This window comes from Mus caroli, unplaced genomic scaffold (assembly GCF_978045245.1).
Source record: "Mus caroli unplaced genomic scaffold, Mus_caroli_1 scaffold_8, whole genome shotgun sequence".
Lineage (NCBI taxonomy): Eukaryota > Metazoa > Chordata > Mammalia > Rodentia > Muridae > Mus > Mus caroli.
This window is the reverse complement of record NW_028227263.1, coordinates 42,442,698-42,458,463: the sequence shown is the minus strand read 5'-3', so window position 1 is coordinate 42,458,463 and position 15,766 is coordinate 42,442,698. Positions and strand designations below refer to the sequence as shown.

General features: G+C 38.1%; 1 protein-coding gene across 1 annotated transcript; it reads left to right on the top strand.

Annotated features, from left to right (window-relative positions):
* The first annotated feature begins 14,800 nt into the window (after positions 1 to 14,800).
* LOC147002909 (olfactory receptor 51Q1-like) lies at positions 14,801 to 15,766 on the top strand. Its single transcript, XM_085842533.1, has one exon. The coding sequence runs from the start codon at positions 14,801 to 14,803 to the stop codon at positions 15,764 to 15,766; it is 966 nt and encodes a 321-aa protein (XP_085698659.1).

The window sequence follows — 15,766 nt, the reverse complement described above, 5'->3', positions numbered from 1 at the left end:
TATCAGATTTAGGATTGGTAAAAATCCTTTCCCAACTTGTTGGTGGCCTTTTTGTCTTATTGACAGTGTCATTTGCCTTACAGAAGTTTTGCAATTTCATGAGATCCCATTTATCAATTCTTGATCTGTCAGCACAAGCCATTGCTGTTCTATTCAGGAAATTTTTCCCTGTGCCTATATCTTCGAGGCTTTTTCCCAATTTTTCCTCTATTAATTTCATTGTCTCTGGTTTTATGTGGAGGTCTTTGATCCACTTAGACTTGAGCTTTGTACAAGGAGATAAGAATGGATCAATTTACATTCTTCTACATGATAACTGCCAGTTGTGCCAGCACTATTTGTTGAAAATGCTGTCTTTTTTCCACTGGATGGTTTTAGCTCCTTTGTCAAAGATCAAGTGACCATAGGTATGTGGATTCATTTCTGGGTCTTCAATTCGATTTCATTGATCTACCTGTCTGTCACTCTACCAGTACCATGCAGTTTTTAACATGATTGCTCTGTAGTACAGCTTAATGTCAGGCATGGTGATTCCACCAGAGGTTCTTTTATTGTTGAGAATAATTTTGCTATCCTATTTTTTTATTTTTCCAGATGAATTTGCAAATTGCCTGTTCTAACTCAGTGAAGAATTAGTTGGAATTTTGATGGGGATTGCATTGAATCTGTAGATTGATTTCAGCAAGATAACCATTTTTACTATATTAATCCTGCCAATCCATGAGCATGGGAGATTTTTCCATCTTCTGAGATCTTCAATTTCTTCTTCAGAGACTTGAAGTTCTTATCATACAGATCTTTCACTTCCTTAGTTAGAGTCACACCAAGGTATTTTATATTATTTGTGACTATTGAGAAGGGTGTTGTTTCCCTAATTTCTTTCTCAGTCCGATTATCCTTTGTGTAGAGAAAGGCCATTGATTTGTTTGAGTTAATTTTATATCCAGCTACTGCACTGAAGTTGTTTATCAGGTTTAGGAGTTCTCTGGTGGAATTTTTGGGGTCACTTATATATACTATCATAGCACCTGTAAATAGTGGCATTTTGACTTCTTCCTTTCAAATTTGTATCCCCTTGATCTCCTTTTGTTGTCAAATTGCTCTGGCTAGAAATTCAAGTACTATATTAAATAGGTAGGGAGAAAGTGGGCAGCCTTGACTAGTTCCTGATTTTAGTGGGATTGCTTCGAGTTTCTCTCCATTTAATTTGATGTTGGCTACTGGTTTGGTGTATATTGCTATTATTATGTTTAGGAATGGGCCTTGAATTCCTGATATTTCCAAGACTTTTATCATGAAGGGATGTTCGATTTTGTCAAATGCTTTCTTAGCATATAACTAGATGATCATGTGGTTTTTGTCTTTGAGTTTGTTTATATAGTGGATTACATTGATGGATTTCCATATATTAAACCATCCCTGCATCCCTGGGATGAAGCCTACTTAGTCATGATGGATGATCGTTTTGATGTGTTCTTGGATTCTGTTTTCAAGGATTTTATTGAGTATTTTTGCATCGATATTCTTTTTTTTAATATTTTTTATTACATATTTTCCTCAATTACATTTCCAATGCTATCCCAAAAGTCCCCCATGCCCCCCCATCGATATTCTTAAGGGAAATTGGTCTGAAGTTCTTTTTCTTTGTTGGATCTTTGTGTGGTTTAGGTATCAGAGAAATTGTGGCTTCATAGAATGAATTGGGTAGAGTACCTTCTGTTTCTATTTTGTTGAATAGTTTGAGAAGAGTTGGAATTAAGTCTTTTTTGAAGGTCTAATAGAACTCTGCACTAAACCCATCTGGTCCTGGGTGTTTTTTGGTTGGGGAACTATTTATGACTGCGTCTATTTCATTAGAGGAAATGGGACTGTTTATCTCGTTAATCTGATCCTGATTTAACTTTGGTACCTGGTATCTGTCTAGGAAGTTGTCCATTTCATCCAGGTTTCCTAGTTTTGTTGAGTATAGCTTTTTGTAGTAGGATCTGATGATGTTTTGGATTTCCTCAGGTTCTGTTGTTATGTCTCTTTTTTTATTTTTTATTTTGTTCATTAAAATACTGTCCCTGTGCACTCTAATTAGTCTGGCTAAGGGTTTGTCTATCTTGTTGATTTTCTCAAAGAACCAGCTCCTGATTTGGTTGATTCTTTGAATGAACTTTTTGTTTCCACTTGGTTGATTTCAGCCCTGAATTTGATTATTTCCTGCTGTCTACTCCTCTTGGGTAAATTTGCTTCCTTTAGTTCTAGAGCTTCTAGGTGTACTGTCAGGCTGCTAGTGTACGCTCTCTCTAGTTTCTTTTTGGAGGCACTCAGGGCTATGAGTTTTCCTCTTAGGCTGCCTTCGTTGTGTCCCATAATTTTTGGTATGTTGTGGCTTCATTTTCATTAAACTCTAAAAAGTCTTTGATTTCTTTATTTCACCCTTAACCAAAAAAAATCCATGTGAATATTGGCTTTCTATTAATTATGTTGTTATTGAAGATCAGCCTTAGTCCGTGGTGATCAGATAGAATGCATGGGATAATTTCAATATTTTTGTATCTGTGGAGGCCTGATTTGTGACCAATTATATGGTCAATGTTGGAGAAGGTACCATGTGGTGCTGAGAAGAAGGTATATCCTTTTGTTTTAGGATAAAATATTCTGTAGATATCTATTAAATCCATTTGTTTAAAAACTTCAGTTAGTTTCCATGTGTCTCTGTTTAGTTTCTGTTTCCAGGATCTGTCCATTGGTGAGAGTGGGGTGTTGAAGTCTCCCCATATTATTGTGTGAGGTACAATGTGTGCTTTGAGCTTTACTTAAGTTTTTTTTTTTAATGAATGTGGCTGTCGTTGTATTTGGAGCATAGATATTCAGAATTGAGAGTTCATCTGGGTAGATTTCCCCTTGATGAGTATGAAGTGCCACTCCTTGTCTTTTTTGATAACTTTGGGTTAGAAGTCAATTTTATTCTATATTAGAATGGCTACACCAGCTTGTTTCTTCGAACCATTTGCTTGGAAAATTGTTTTCCAGTCTTTCACTCTGAGGTAGTGTCTGTCCTTTTCCCTGAGGTGGGTTTCCTGTAAGCAACAAAATTGGGTCCTGTTTGTGTAGCCAGTCTATTTGTCTATGTCTTTTTATTGGGAAATTGAGTCCATTAATGTTAAGAGAATTTAAAGTAAAGTAATTGTTGCTTCCTGTTATTTTTGTTCTTAACATTGGGATTCTGTTCTTGCAGCTGTCTTCTTTTCAGTTTGTTGAAGAATTATTTTCTTGCTTTTTCTAGGGTGTTGTTTCTGTCCTTGTGTTGGTGTTTTCCCTTTATTATCCTTTGAAGGACTGGATTTGTGGAAAGATATTGTGTGAATGTGATTTTATCATGGAATACTTTGGTTTCTCTATCTATGGTAATTGAGAGTTTGGCTGGGTATAGTAGCCTGGGCTGGCATTTGTGTTCTCTTAGGGTTTGCATAACATCTGTCCAGGATCATCTGGCTTTCATAGTCTCTGGTGAGAAGTCTGATGTAATTCTAATAGGCCTGCCTTTATATGTTACTTGACCTCTGTCCCTTACTACTTTTAATATTCTATCTTTATTTAGTGCAATTGTGTTTCTGATTATTATCTGTCGGGAGGAATTTTTTCTGGTCCAGTCTATTTGGAGTTCTGTAGGCTTCTTGTATGTTCATGAGAATCTCTTTCTTTAGGTTTGGGAATTTTTCTTCTATAATTTTGTTGAAGATATTTGCTGGCCCTTTAAGTTAAAAATCTTCATTCTCATCTACTCCTGTTATCCATAGGTTTGGTCTTCTCATTGTTTCCTGGATTTCCTGGATATTTTGACTTAGGATCTTGCATTTTGCATTTGCTTTGATTGTTGTGGCCATGTTCTCTATGGAATCTTTCACACCTGAGATTTTCTCTTCCATCTCTTGTATTCTGTTGCTGATGCTTGCATCTATGGTCCCAGATTTCTTTCCTAGGGTTTCTATCTCCAGCATTGTCTCACTTTGGGTTTTCTTTATTGTTTCTACTTCCTTTTTAGATCTTGGATTGTTCTGTTCAATTCCATCACATGTTTGGTTGTGTTTTCCTGTATTTCTTTAAGGACTTCTACCTGTTTAGCAGTGTTCTCTTGTATTTCTTTAAGTGGGTTATTAAAGCCCTTCTTGATGTCCACTACCAGCATCATGAGATATGATTTTAAATCTGAGTCTTGATTTTCAGGTGTGTTGGGGTATCCAGGACTGGCTGAGGTGGGAGTGCTGGGTTCTGATGATGGTGGTGAGTGGTCTTGGTTTCTCTTAGTAAGAGTCTTATGTTTGCCTTTCGCCATCTGGTAATCTCTGGACTTAGTTGTTAGAGTTGTCTCTGATCGGAGCTTATTCCATCAACTTAATCCAGTATATAAACAAACTCAAAGACAAAAACCACATGGTCATCTCGTTAGATGGGGAAAAAACATTTGACAAGATCCAACACCCATTCATGATAAAAGTCTTGGAAAGATGAGGAATTTAAGGCCCATACCTAAACACGATAAAAGCAATCTACAGCAAACCAGTAGCCAACATCACAGTAAATGGTGAGAAGCTTGATGCAATCCCTCTAAAATCAGGGACTAGACAAGGCTGTCCACTTTCTCCATACCTATTCAACATTGTACTTGAAGTCCTAGCCAGAGCAATTCCACAACAAAAGGAGATCAAAGGGATACAAATTGGAAAAGATGAAGTCAAAATATCACTTTTTGCAGATGATATGATAGTATATATAAGTGACCCTAAAAATTCCACCAGAGAACTCCTAAACCTGATAAACAGCTTCGGTGAAGTAGTTGGATATAAAATTAACTCAAACAAATCAATGGCCTTTACTTTTCCTTAATATCTCTTAATATCAATGGACTCAATTCCAAAATAAAAAGATATAAAAAGACATAGACTAACAGAGTTAGTCTATGTCTTTGAGTTTGACATAGACTAACAGACTGGCTACATAAACATGACCCAAAATTCTGATGCTTACAGGAAACCCATCTCGGGGAAAAAGACAGACACTACCTCAGAATGAAAGGCTGGAAAACAATTTTCCAAGCAAATGGTTTGAAGAAACAAGTTGGAGTAGCCATTCTGATATCGAATAAAATCGACTTCCAACCCAAAGTTATCAAAAAAGACAAGGAGGGACACTTCATACACATCAAAGGCAAAATCCTCCAAGAGGAACTCTCAATTCTGAATATCTATGCCCCAAATGCAAGGGCAGCCACATTCATTAAAGACACTTTAGTAAAGCTCAAAGCACACATTGCACCTCACACAATAATAGTGAGATACTTCAACACACCACTTTCATCAATGGACAGATCCTGGAAACAGAAACTAAACAGGGACACAGTGAAACAAACAAAAGTTATGAAACAAATATACTTAACAGATATCTACAGAACATTTTATCCTAAAACAAAAGCATATAACTTCTTCTCGGCACCTCACGAGACCTTCTCCATAATTGACCATATAATTGGTCACAAAAAAGGCCTCAGCAGATACAAAAATATTGAAATTGTCCCATGCATCCTATCAGACCACAATGGACTAAGGCTGATCTTCAATAACAACATAAATAATGGAAAGCCAACATTCACGTGGAAACTGAATAACACTCTTCTCAATGATACCTTGGTCAAGGATGGAATAAAGAAAGAAATTAAGGACTTTCTGGAGTTTAATGAAAATGAAGCCACAAGGGCCACAGGCCTCATCCGGCCGGATCAGCACCTGGGTAGCTAGAGCGCAGGGTCGGCTGACACCCGCCAGCTACCCACGACCCCCGCCACAGGATTTTGAGACTGCTGGTGAGTGGAACACAGCTTCTGCTCCAGTCCAATCATGCGGGACCTGAGACTGCTTTGGTTGGGGAGGGAGAAATCCGGCCTACATAGGGCCACAAGCCTCTTCCGGTCAGAAAAGCACCGGGGTAGCTAGGGCGCAGGGTCGGCTGACACTCGCCAGCTACCCACAACACATGCCACAGGATCTTAAGACTTCTGGAGAGTGGAACACAGCTTCTGCTCCAATCCAATTGCGTGCAGGACCTGAGACTGCATTAGTTAGGGAAGCAGAAAACCGGCCTGAGTAGGACCACAGGCCTCTTCCAGCTGGACCAGCACCGGGGTACTGCCAGCTACCCACGACCCCCGCCACAGGATTTTGAGACCGCTGGTGAGTGGAACACAGCTTCTGCTCCAATCTTTAAACAGTGACACTGACAACAACTAAACCCAGAGATTACCAGATGGCGAAAGGTAAACGTAATAATCTTACTAACAGAAACCAAGACCACTCACCATCATCAGAACCCATCACTCCCACTTCACCCAGTCCAGGGCACCCCAACACACCGGAAAAGCTAGACACAGATCTAAAAGCATATCTCATGATGATGGTAGAGGACTTCAAGAAGGACTTTAATAACACACTTAAAGAAATACAAAGGAACACTGGTAAACAGGTAGAAGACAGTAAAGAGGAAGCACAAAAATCCCTTAAAGAATTGCAGGAGAACACTGCTAAAGAGTTACAAATCCTTAAAGAAAAACAGGATAACCTAATCAAACAGGTAGAAGTCCTTAATGAAAAACAGGAAAACACATCCAAACAGATGATGGAAATGAACAAAACCATACTAGACCTAAAAAGGGAAGTAGACACAATAAAGAAAACACAAAATGAGGCAACACTGGAGATAGAAACCCTAGGAAAGAAATCTGGAACCATAGATACCAGCATCAGCAACAGAATACAAGAGATGGAAGAGAGAATCTCAGGTGCAGAAGATTCCATAGAGAACATCGGCACAACAATCAAGGAAAATGTAAAATGCAAAAAGATCCTAACTCAAAACATCCAGGAAATACAGGACACAATGAGAAGACCAAACCTACGGATAATAGGAGTGGATGAGAATGAAGATTTTCAACTCAAAGGACCAGCAAACATCTTCAACAAAATTATAGAAGAAAACTTCCCAAATCTAAAGAAAGAGATGCCCATGAACATACAAGAAGCCTACAGAACTCCAAATAGACTGGACCAGAAAAGAAATACCTCCCGACACATAATAATCAGAACAACAAATGCTCTAAATAAAGATAGAATACTAAAAGCAGTAAGAGAAAAAGGCCAAGTAACATATAAAGGCAAGCCTATCAGAAATACACCAGATTTTTCACCAGAGACTATGAAAGCCAGAAGATCCTGGACGGATGTTATACAGACACTGAAAGAACACAAATTCCAGCCCAGGCTACTATACCCAGCCAAACTCTCAATTAACATAGATGGAGAAACCAAAGTATTCCACGACAAAACCAAATTCACACATTATCTCTCCACGAATCCAGCCCTTCAAAGGATAATAACAGAAAAAAAAAAACAATACAACGACAGGAACCACGCCCTAGAAACTACAAGAAGGTAATCCCTCAACAAACCTAAAAGAAGACAGCCACAAGAACAGAATGCCAACTTTAACAACAAAAATAACAGGAAACAACAATTACTTTTCCTTAATATCTCTTAATATCAATGGACTCAACTCCCCGATAAAAAGACATAGACTAACAAACTGGCTACACAAACAAGACCCAACATTTTGCTGCTTACAGGAAACTCATCTCAGAGAAAAAGATAGACACTACCTCAGAATGAAAGGCTGGAAAACAATTTTCCAAGCAAATTGTATGAAGAAACAAGCTGGAGTAGCCATTCTAATATCTGATAAGATTGACTTCCAACCCAAAGTCATTAAAAAAGACAGGGAGGGACACTTCATACTCATCAAAGGTAAAATCCTCCAAGAGGAACTATCAATCCTGAATATCTATGCTCCAAATACAAAGGCAGCCACATTCATTAAAGAAACTTTAGTAAATCTCAAAGCACACATTGCACCTCATACAATAATAGTGGGAGACTTCAACACACCACTTTCACCAATGGACAGATCATGGAAACAGAAACTAAACAGGGACACAGAGAAACTAAGAGAAATTATGAATCAAATGGATCTGGCAGATATCTACAGAACATTCTATCCTAAAACAAAAGGATATACCTTCTTCTCAGCACCTCATGGCACCTTCTCCAAAATTGACCACATAATTGGTCACAAAACAGGCCTCAACAGATACAAAAATATTGAAATTGTCCCATGCATCCTATCAGATCACCATGGACTAAGGCTGATCTTCAATAACAAAATAAATAATAGAAAGCCAACCTTCACGTGGAAACTGAACAACACTCTTCTCAATGATACCTTGGTCAAGGAAGGAATAAAGAAAGAAATTAAGGACTTTTTAGAGTTCAATGAAAATGAAGCCACAACATACCCAAACTTATGGGACGCAATGAAAGCATTTCTAAGAGGAAAACTCATAGCTCTGAGTGCCTCCAAAAGGAAACTAGAGAGAGCATACATTAGCAGCTTGACAACATACCTAAAAGCACTAGAACAAAAGGAAGCAAATTCACCCAAGAGGAGTAGACGGCAGGAAATAATCAAACTCAGGGGTGAAATCAACCAAGTGGAAACAAGAAGAACTATTCAAAGAATCAACCAATCAAGGAGCTGGTTCTTTGAGAAAATCAACAAGATAGATAAACCCTTAGCCAGACTCACTAGAGGGCACAGGGAAAGCATCCTAATTAACAAAATCAGAAATGAATAAGGAGACATAACAACAGATCCTGAAGACATCCAAAACACCATCAGATCCTTCTACCAAAGGCTATACTCAACAAAACTGGAGAACCTGGATGAAATGGAGAAGTTCCTAGACAGATACCAGGTACCAAAGTTGAATCAAGATCAGGTTAATGATCTAAACAGCCCTATATCCCCCAAAGAAATAGAAGCAGTCATTAATAGTCCCCCAACTAAAAAAAGCCCAGGACCAGATGGGTTTAGTGCAGAGTTCTATCAGACCTTCAAAGAAGATCTAATCCCAGTTCTTCACAAACTATTCCACAAAAATAAGGTTAGCAGGTTTTATCTGTCTTCTTCTATTCACAAGAAATTCTTATTCACAAAGAAAGACAAATACTTATTGCATTTTCAGGTAATTTTTTTAACATTAATTTTCATGTAGTCAACATTATCATACATTTGTGCCAGTTTTCATGTCGTCACAAGTTTTCATCCATGTATGTCAATTTCCATGTCAGTAAGACCATTTGTAATGTAATTGCTTCAGAAGGAATTGATGAGCAAAGATTTCTGAATCTTAAAATTCTGGTAGGCAAAGCATTGTCATTATCCTCCCAAAGATGTCACGCCCACTCATTTGCCAACCAGAGTCTTACTATTCTTAAGTTTTGCTCATACAATAAATACAATGTTTCTCAATTTCATTCCACTAATTATTGTACTTAATGTATAAAAACTATGTGAACATGATTTTTATTTTTATAAACAGTCTCTTCATTCCTGAGGAGAGATCCTACCTTCCAGGAGAGGAAGCAATGTGTGCTCTAAGTCACAACTGTTCCCTGCAGGCCAAGTGAGGGGACAACCCATTTGCCTAAAGACTTATGAATCTCCCAGGAGATCTGGACACCCCTTAATCTGGTGTTTTCATGACATGACAATGTTAAAGGATAACTTATCTCCAACAGTAGATGGTCCTTGAAACCAGAATGTGAGTGAGACTAGCAGTGACAAAAACAAACCTCCATTAGAATATGGGCTAGGTCATTCTCACTTAATCTCAGAGGGTCATCACATTCCCAAGTGCCAGCTTCCTCATAGGAAACACACAATGCTTAGGAAATGTCTTTGCTGCCACTATTCAATTTCCCTTTTTCAAGATAGGAGTCTGCATTCATTGAAGACAAACTATTTTAATTATGGCTTTCACATCTTCATAATAATCTCAAGCCATTTTTCTCTAATATAAACTTGCATTTACAATGATGCAAAATAGGAACTCACATAAATAATTTTTCCACTTCAAATTTAAGCTTGAATGATAGGAACATTTTTCAAGTGAATTAAACATAAATGTGAGGTTCAAAACAGTAGAATTTCTCATAATGAATACAATCTTTCTCTGACATGCATAAGACTTTAATTTTAACCTCTACCCTTGAACTTTATGGTAGACCATTTATATAGAATTTTCAACTAATTTGAAAGAGGGTTGCTTTCCAACCATAGCCAAACCTTTTTCTCTCAGGTTTAGATGTTCAGGTTTCCAGCCTCACAGTGCAGTGCAAAAACATCCCCTGAACAAGAGAGGCTTTCTGATTCTCTCCCTTGAGGACTGAGGTCTCAGAGCACAATCTGCATATCCCTGTAAGATCCTAGAGACATCTCCCCACTGGTCTCCTACATTTCAGCCAGAGATCATCAGTGATATAAAAACCACATGCAGACAAGGGCCAGAGACAGATACTAAAGACCACTGAGAGAACACTGTGAGTACTGAACTCCTCCTGAAAAGGATAACAATAAGAGCAGAGAAATTTGGTGGGTAGTAAACAAAGCAGTATATGCAGAGATTTATCACACACTATCATTGATGCTAAGAGTGGTTTAAGTGCCTCTAATTTCATGCTTCGTGAAAACTGGGTGTGCTGTTCTTGTCATCAGAATCTTGTCACCAAAATAGTAGCTTTCATTGGATGATATCGCTGTTGTTCCCTTATAATGTCCTCTATTTTTGTCATCTTTTCTGTTCTACAAGAGGCTTATCAAATGTCTCTGAAAGAGGTGGTTCTAAGGAAATAAAGACAATAGATACAAGGAAAAATCAGAAGTTAGCAATCATCTTTCAGGAATTGGATGTTATAGTGCTCCCTAAATGAGGAATTGTCAGTTAAGGGCAAGCTGATGGTAAAGAAACATTTCTATGTGTATTTTCGAGTTACTCAATGCAGACCTGAGCATGCAAGGACAGGATAGAGAAGAAGCGGAGATAAAAAGGACATGAAGAGCTAAATAAAGAATCCCACAAGAATGCAGGCATCATTGTCTACCCTGGCAGAATTGGCTAAAAATGAATCCATCTGTGGGATTACTCAATAGACTACTATATGTGTTATGTGCAGCAAAGGAAGAACATTGCCATATTTTACTAATACTAAGCATGCTTCTCCTTTCTCTCCTCCTCCTCTGCTCCCTTCCTTCTATGGTTCCATCTGTCTTTGTTTCTTCTTAATACATACACATACACACACACACACACACACACACACACACACACACACACACACACATATATATATATATATCTCCACTGGCTTTAGGTCTACCCCAGAGTGTCTCAAAGGCATGGATACTCATGCTCAAATACATTTACTCACTTGCATATCTGTATTCACACAAACACACTCACAAATTTGTAGATACACACAAATGCATTCTCACCTTCACCAAGTGTGTTATCCATAATTTCATTCTTCTTCAGCAGTCCCCCTGCTCACAGCCCATCTACTAACACCTGTGCTAATGATATCTCTCCTTGGCTTAAGGCCTTGTGAAAGCTCTGTTCTCCCTTCAGAGCATTGGTTCTCACCTCCTTTCTGCCTCAGTTCCCATCATACCTACAACCAGGCCCTCCTCTTCAGGGAAACATAGGATTCATAGTCATAGCATATGCTGGTGTTCCATCTTAACACTTTCTCTACCCTTTTAAATTGTTACTACAGAGAACCCTGTAGACTACTTTCCTCAAGATTTCCTGGCTTTCTATACCATATTTTCTATCATATTTAGAACCTTAGCCTGCTTGGGGTTTTTTTTTTTGTGTGTGTGTGTGTGTGTGTGTGTGTAAGCATGACATAAATGTTGAGAGGGATATGAAGGGGTATGAAAGGATGAGCACAACAAAGGAATGATAGTGAGAAAAGACAATCACATGCTTTCTCACATGTAGAATACATGTATATGAGACTTATGGAGTAGAAAAAGACAGAGAAGAGTTGTACAGAAAGTGAACATGAACAATGTATGATGTACATATACATATGAACATATCACAATAAACCTATCATTTTATACTAATTTCAAAAAGAAGAAACAACTCAACTTCACAGCAATGTGTATATATGTGACACGTCAGCATTGGACTGAGTAGCTCCTTTGCAAGAACCCTCAGTAAACTTTATTTTAGCTGAATTAAACAAAACAACTCACTGGCTTTTCTAAAAATAGTATTCATATTAAACACATTTTCGTATTGTGAGCAGAAATTATACAGTAGTTAACTGAGTTAAAATTGCAACGTTCTATGGCAGTGTGTGGCAGTCAAATCTCTGGAAATTTCATAGTTCTCTACTGTTCTCTGCCATCCCCAGTGATTATTAGTTTACCACGCAGAGTATACAGGTTGTATTTAACTACACCACCATCAAACATTCTATTTATGAAGCCATAGCAAAGGTACTTAAAAGACAATATTGTGGAAATTTAGGTATATCACATTGTTGGACACACTGTCATCTGAGAGAGTAACCTCCTGATTGTTCATAAAGGGCTTGGAAATCAAAGAATGGGCCTGATCTCTTAGCATTCTATCATCTTCCCCATGGAGCACTCTTAGTGCTTTTCATTAATCTCATAAAAATAAATATGTCAAAATAAAGTATATTCCTATATGACTATTTGCACTGACCAATCAAAGCAAGCAGAAATAAGAAAAACTGAGGGAAAGATCATATACATTTACAAAGAAAATGTGTGCCTAGCCTCTAGAAAAAGGAGAGAGATGTCAAGTCTATACCAAACTCTATTCAAGAGTGCCTGGGAGCTAAGCAATAGTCATGCACACCTTTAATCCTAGTGCTCCAGAGGCAGAGAACAGGAGGATTTCTGTTAGTTCAAGGCCAGCCTGGTCCACTAAAATCAGGCTAGACAGCCTCAAAGAGCCACTGTGCTGTGCTCATTTCCTGGTTGAGTGAACAATTTTGTTCTTGCACAGTGCTAGGGGGATGGAGGAACCATCATGATTTAGCTTAGATTTCTTTCATTTACATTTTTACAAATTACCAGTGACATCTGTAATCAACATGGTTTTCTAAGTTATTAAATACTAGTAATGAATCTATAAGTGTGGATTGCAAATACTTAGGAGAGTACTAGGAGAGCTTCACAAACCTAATTTATGGCATCTTGTCTGTTATGGTTTATGGGCTTTCTTACTCTTTACTCTTTTCTTGTTCATTCTCACTAGTGTCTACAACATCTGCATAATTTACTTTCTTATGAGAATTTCAGTCTTAAATATTTGCCTATATTTATTTTTTTATGGAGCAGAGTTTCTGGGTTTTAAATTATATTGACTTAAAGTAAAGGAACTTGTAAATAATTTAATATTTTTCCTAACTGAAATTCTATTATGTTTTAATTTTTTGTTTCCTATTTTCCCCAATTTTATTTTATGCTGCTGTACAAATTCTTAAGGGACTTTTCCCAGAGTTGTAAATTTGGCATTTATGGGGGGGGCATGAAGTGGTAACACTCAATTATTTTCAGAAATAATTAAACATATCCATAATTTTATTCATATAGCATTCCAAAAATTAAGACATATTCATTGGTTAGATTTAAAGAATAAAATCTGTATTCATCCTCTAGAGGCTGTATAGAGCACGTAGAGACTACGTAATCTATAAAAGCTCTCCAAAGATGCTCATTAATTCTTCCCTCAGACCACTCCATCTTGTCTTCACTTATCATTACTCTACTAACATGAAAATGTCTTTGCAAATGTTTCTTTCACAGACATATGAAAGTTTTTTACAGACACTGTCCTTTTCTTCCTCTTCCATTTGTATCTAATTACTAGATTTTAGATTTCCTTACAAATTGACTTTAACCTACCTAAATTTTACTTGCTTTCTACCCTGGCTTCTTTCTTCCTCACTTGAAATTCTGGTCTACATTATCATATTAACTTCTAGATTCTCAGCTACTTGCAAACGAGTATAAGACCCCATGACTTCTCTGTGACACATTGGACATTCATCTATGAGCCAATCCTTGTGGACTGTCTCTATGAATATTAAACTTTATCTTTTTTTTGGTTTTTTGAGACAGGGTTTCTCTGTGTAGTCCTGCCTGTCCTGGGACTCACTCTGTAGACCTCAAACTCAGAAATCTGCCTGCCTCTGCTTCCTAAGTGCTGGGATTAAAGGCATGCGCCACCACCGCCTGACAAATATTAAACTTTTGATGCACAAGACAAACCTGTGATATTACCTCCTGAGTTCTGTCCTACTCCTAAGCTCCATAAGAGAATAAGTGCCAATATAGTACACATAATTGTTGAAGGAAGGCACCTAGAAATAATCTTGATAATCTCCAATTTAAATACTATTTCATCAGAATAAATAACTCAGAGCACTAAACATACCAATTTTCTGTTATATTGTTCAGGTATAACAAAGACATAATTTTGGTTTTGTTTATTTATTTGTTTAAAATTCTAATAAGATCAATTTCACTTAGTAAAAATGTATGTATAGTTACATATGAACAGATATAACAGTCATTAGAATACATCCTACCTGAGAAAATATATAGGTACATTATAAAGCACAACTAAAAATAAACAAGTGGAAAAAATGAATTTGTCTGGAATAGAAATTGATAAGAGAATAATCCTCTCTGTTCAGCATCTGGCTGTTGAATTATTCAGTATTGTACTTCTCAGGGGTAATCTGTAATATATACTTCTTCATTGTGATGATTGAGTGAAAAATACCATACTGATTTTGTTTTTAATGTGAATTGCAGATTCTGTATGTTGCATCAATCAAGTATGTCAGAAGTAACTAACACCACTCATGGTCCTTTCTACTTCATTCTCACGGGCATCCCAGGATTTGAGGATATCCATCTCTGGATCTCCATCCCCTTCTTCTGCCTCTACACCATCTCCATCATGGGCAACACCACCATCCTAACCGTCATCCGCACAGAGCCATCTCTCCACCAGCCCATGTACCTCTTCCTCTCCATGCTGGCCCTCACTGACCTGGGTCTAACTCTCACCACACTCCCTACAGTCATGCAGGTCCTCTGGTTCAACATTCGGGAAATCAGCTTTGAAGCCTGCTTTGCACAGGTATTCTTCCTCCATGGATTCTCATTCATGGAATCATCTGTTCTATTGGCCATGTCCTTTGACCGCTATGTGGCCATCTGCCGCCCACTCCACTATGCCTCCATCCTCACCAGTGAGGTCATTGCTAGAATAGGGTTGGCCATCATTTGCCGCTGTGTCTTGGCTGTTCTTCCCTCCCTTTTCCTGCTCAAGCGCCTGCCCTTCTGCCATTCCCACCTTCTTTCTCACTCCTACTGCCTCCACCAGGATATGATTCACCTGGTCTGCGCTGACATCAGAGTCAACAGATGGTACGGATTTGCTCTTGTCCTGCTAATTATTGTATTGGACCCTCTGCTCATTGTACTCTCCTATGCACTTATCCTGAAGAGTGTCTTGAACACAGCCACTTGGACTGAACGACTCCGGGCTCTCAACAACTGTCTGTCCCACATGTTGGCTGTTTTGGTTCTCTATGTCCCTATGGTTGGTGTGTCTATGACTCACCGCTTTGCCAAGCATGCCTCTCCACTGGTCCATGTTCTCATGGCCAATATCTATCTGCTGGCACCTCCTGTGATGAACCCCATCATTTACAGTGCAAAAACCAAGCAGATCCGTCAAGGAATTACTCGCCTCCTCTTGCAAAGAAAGGTGCACTAA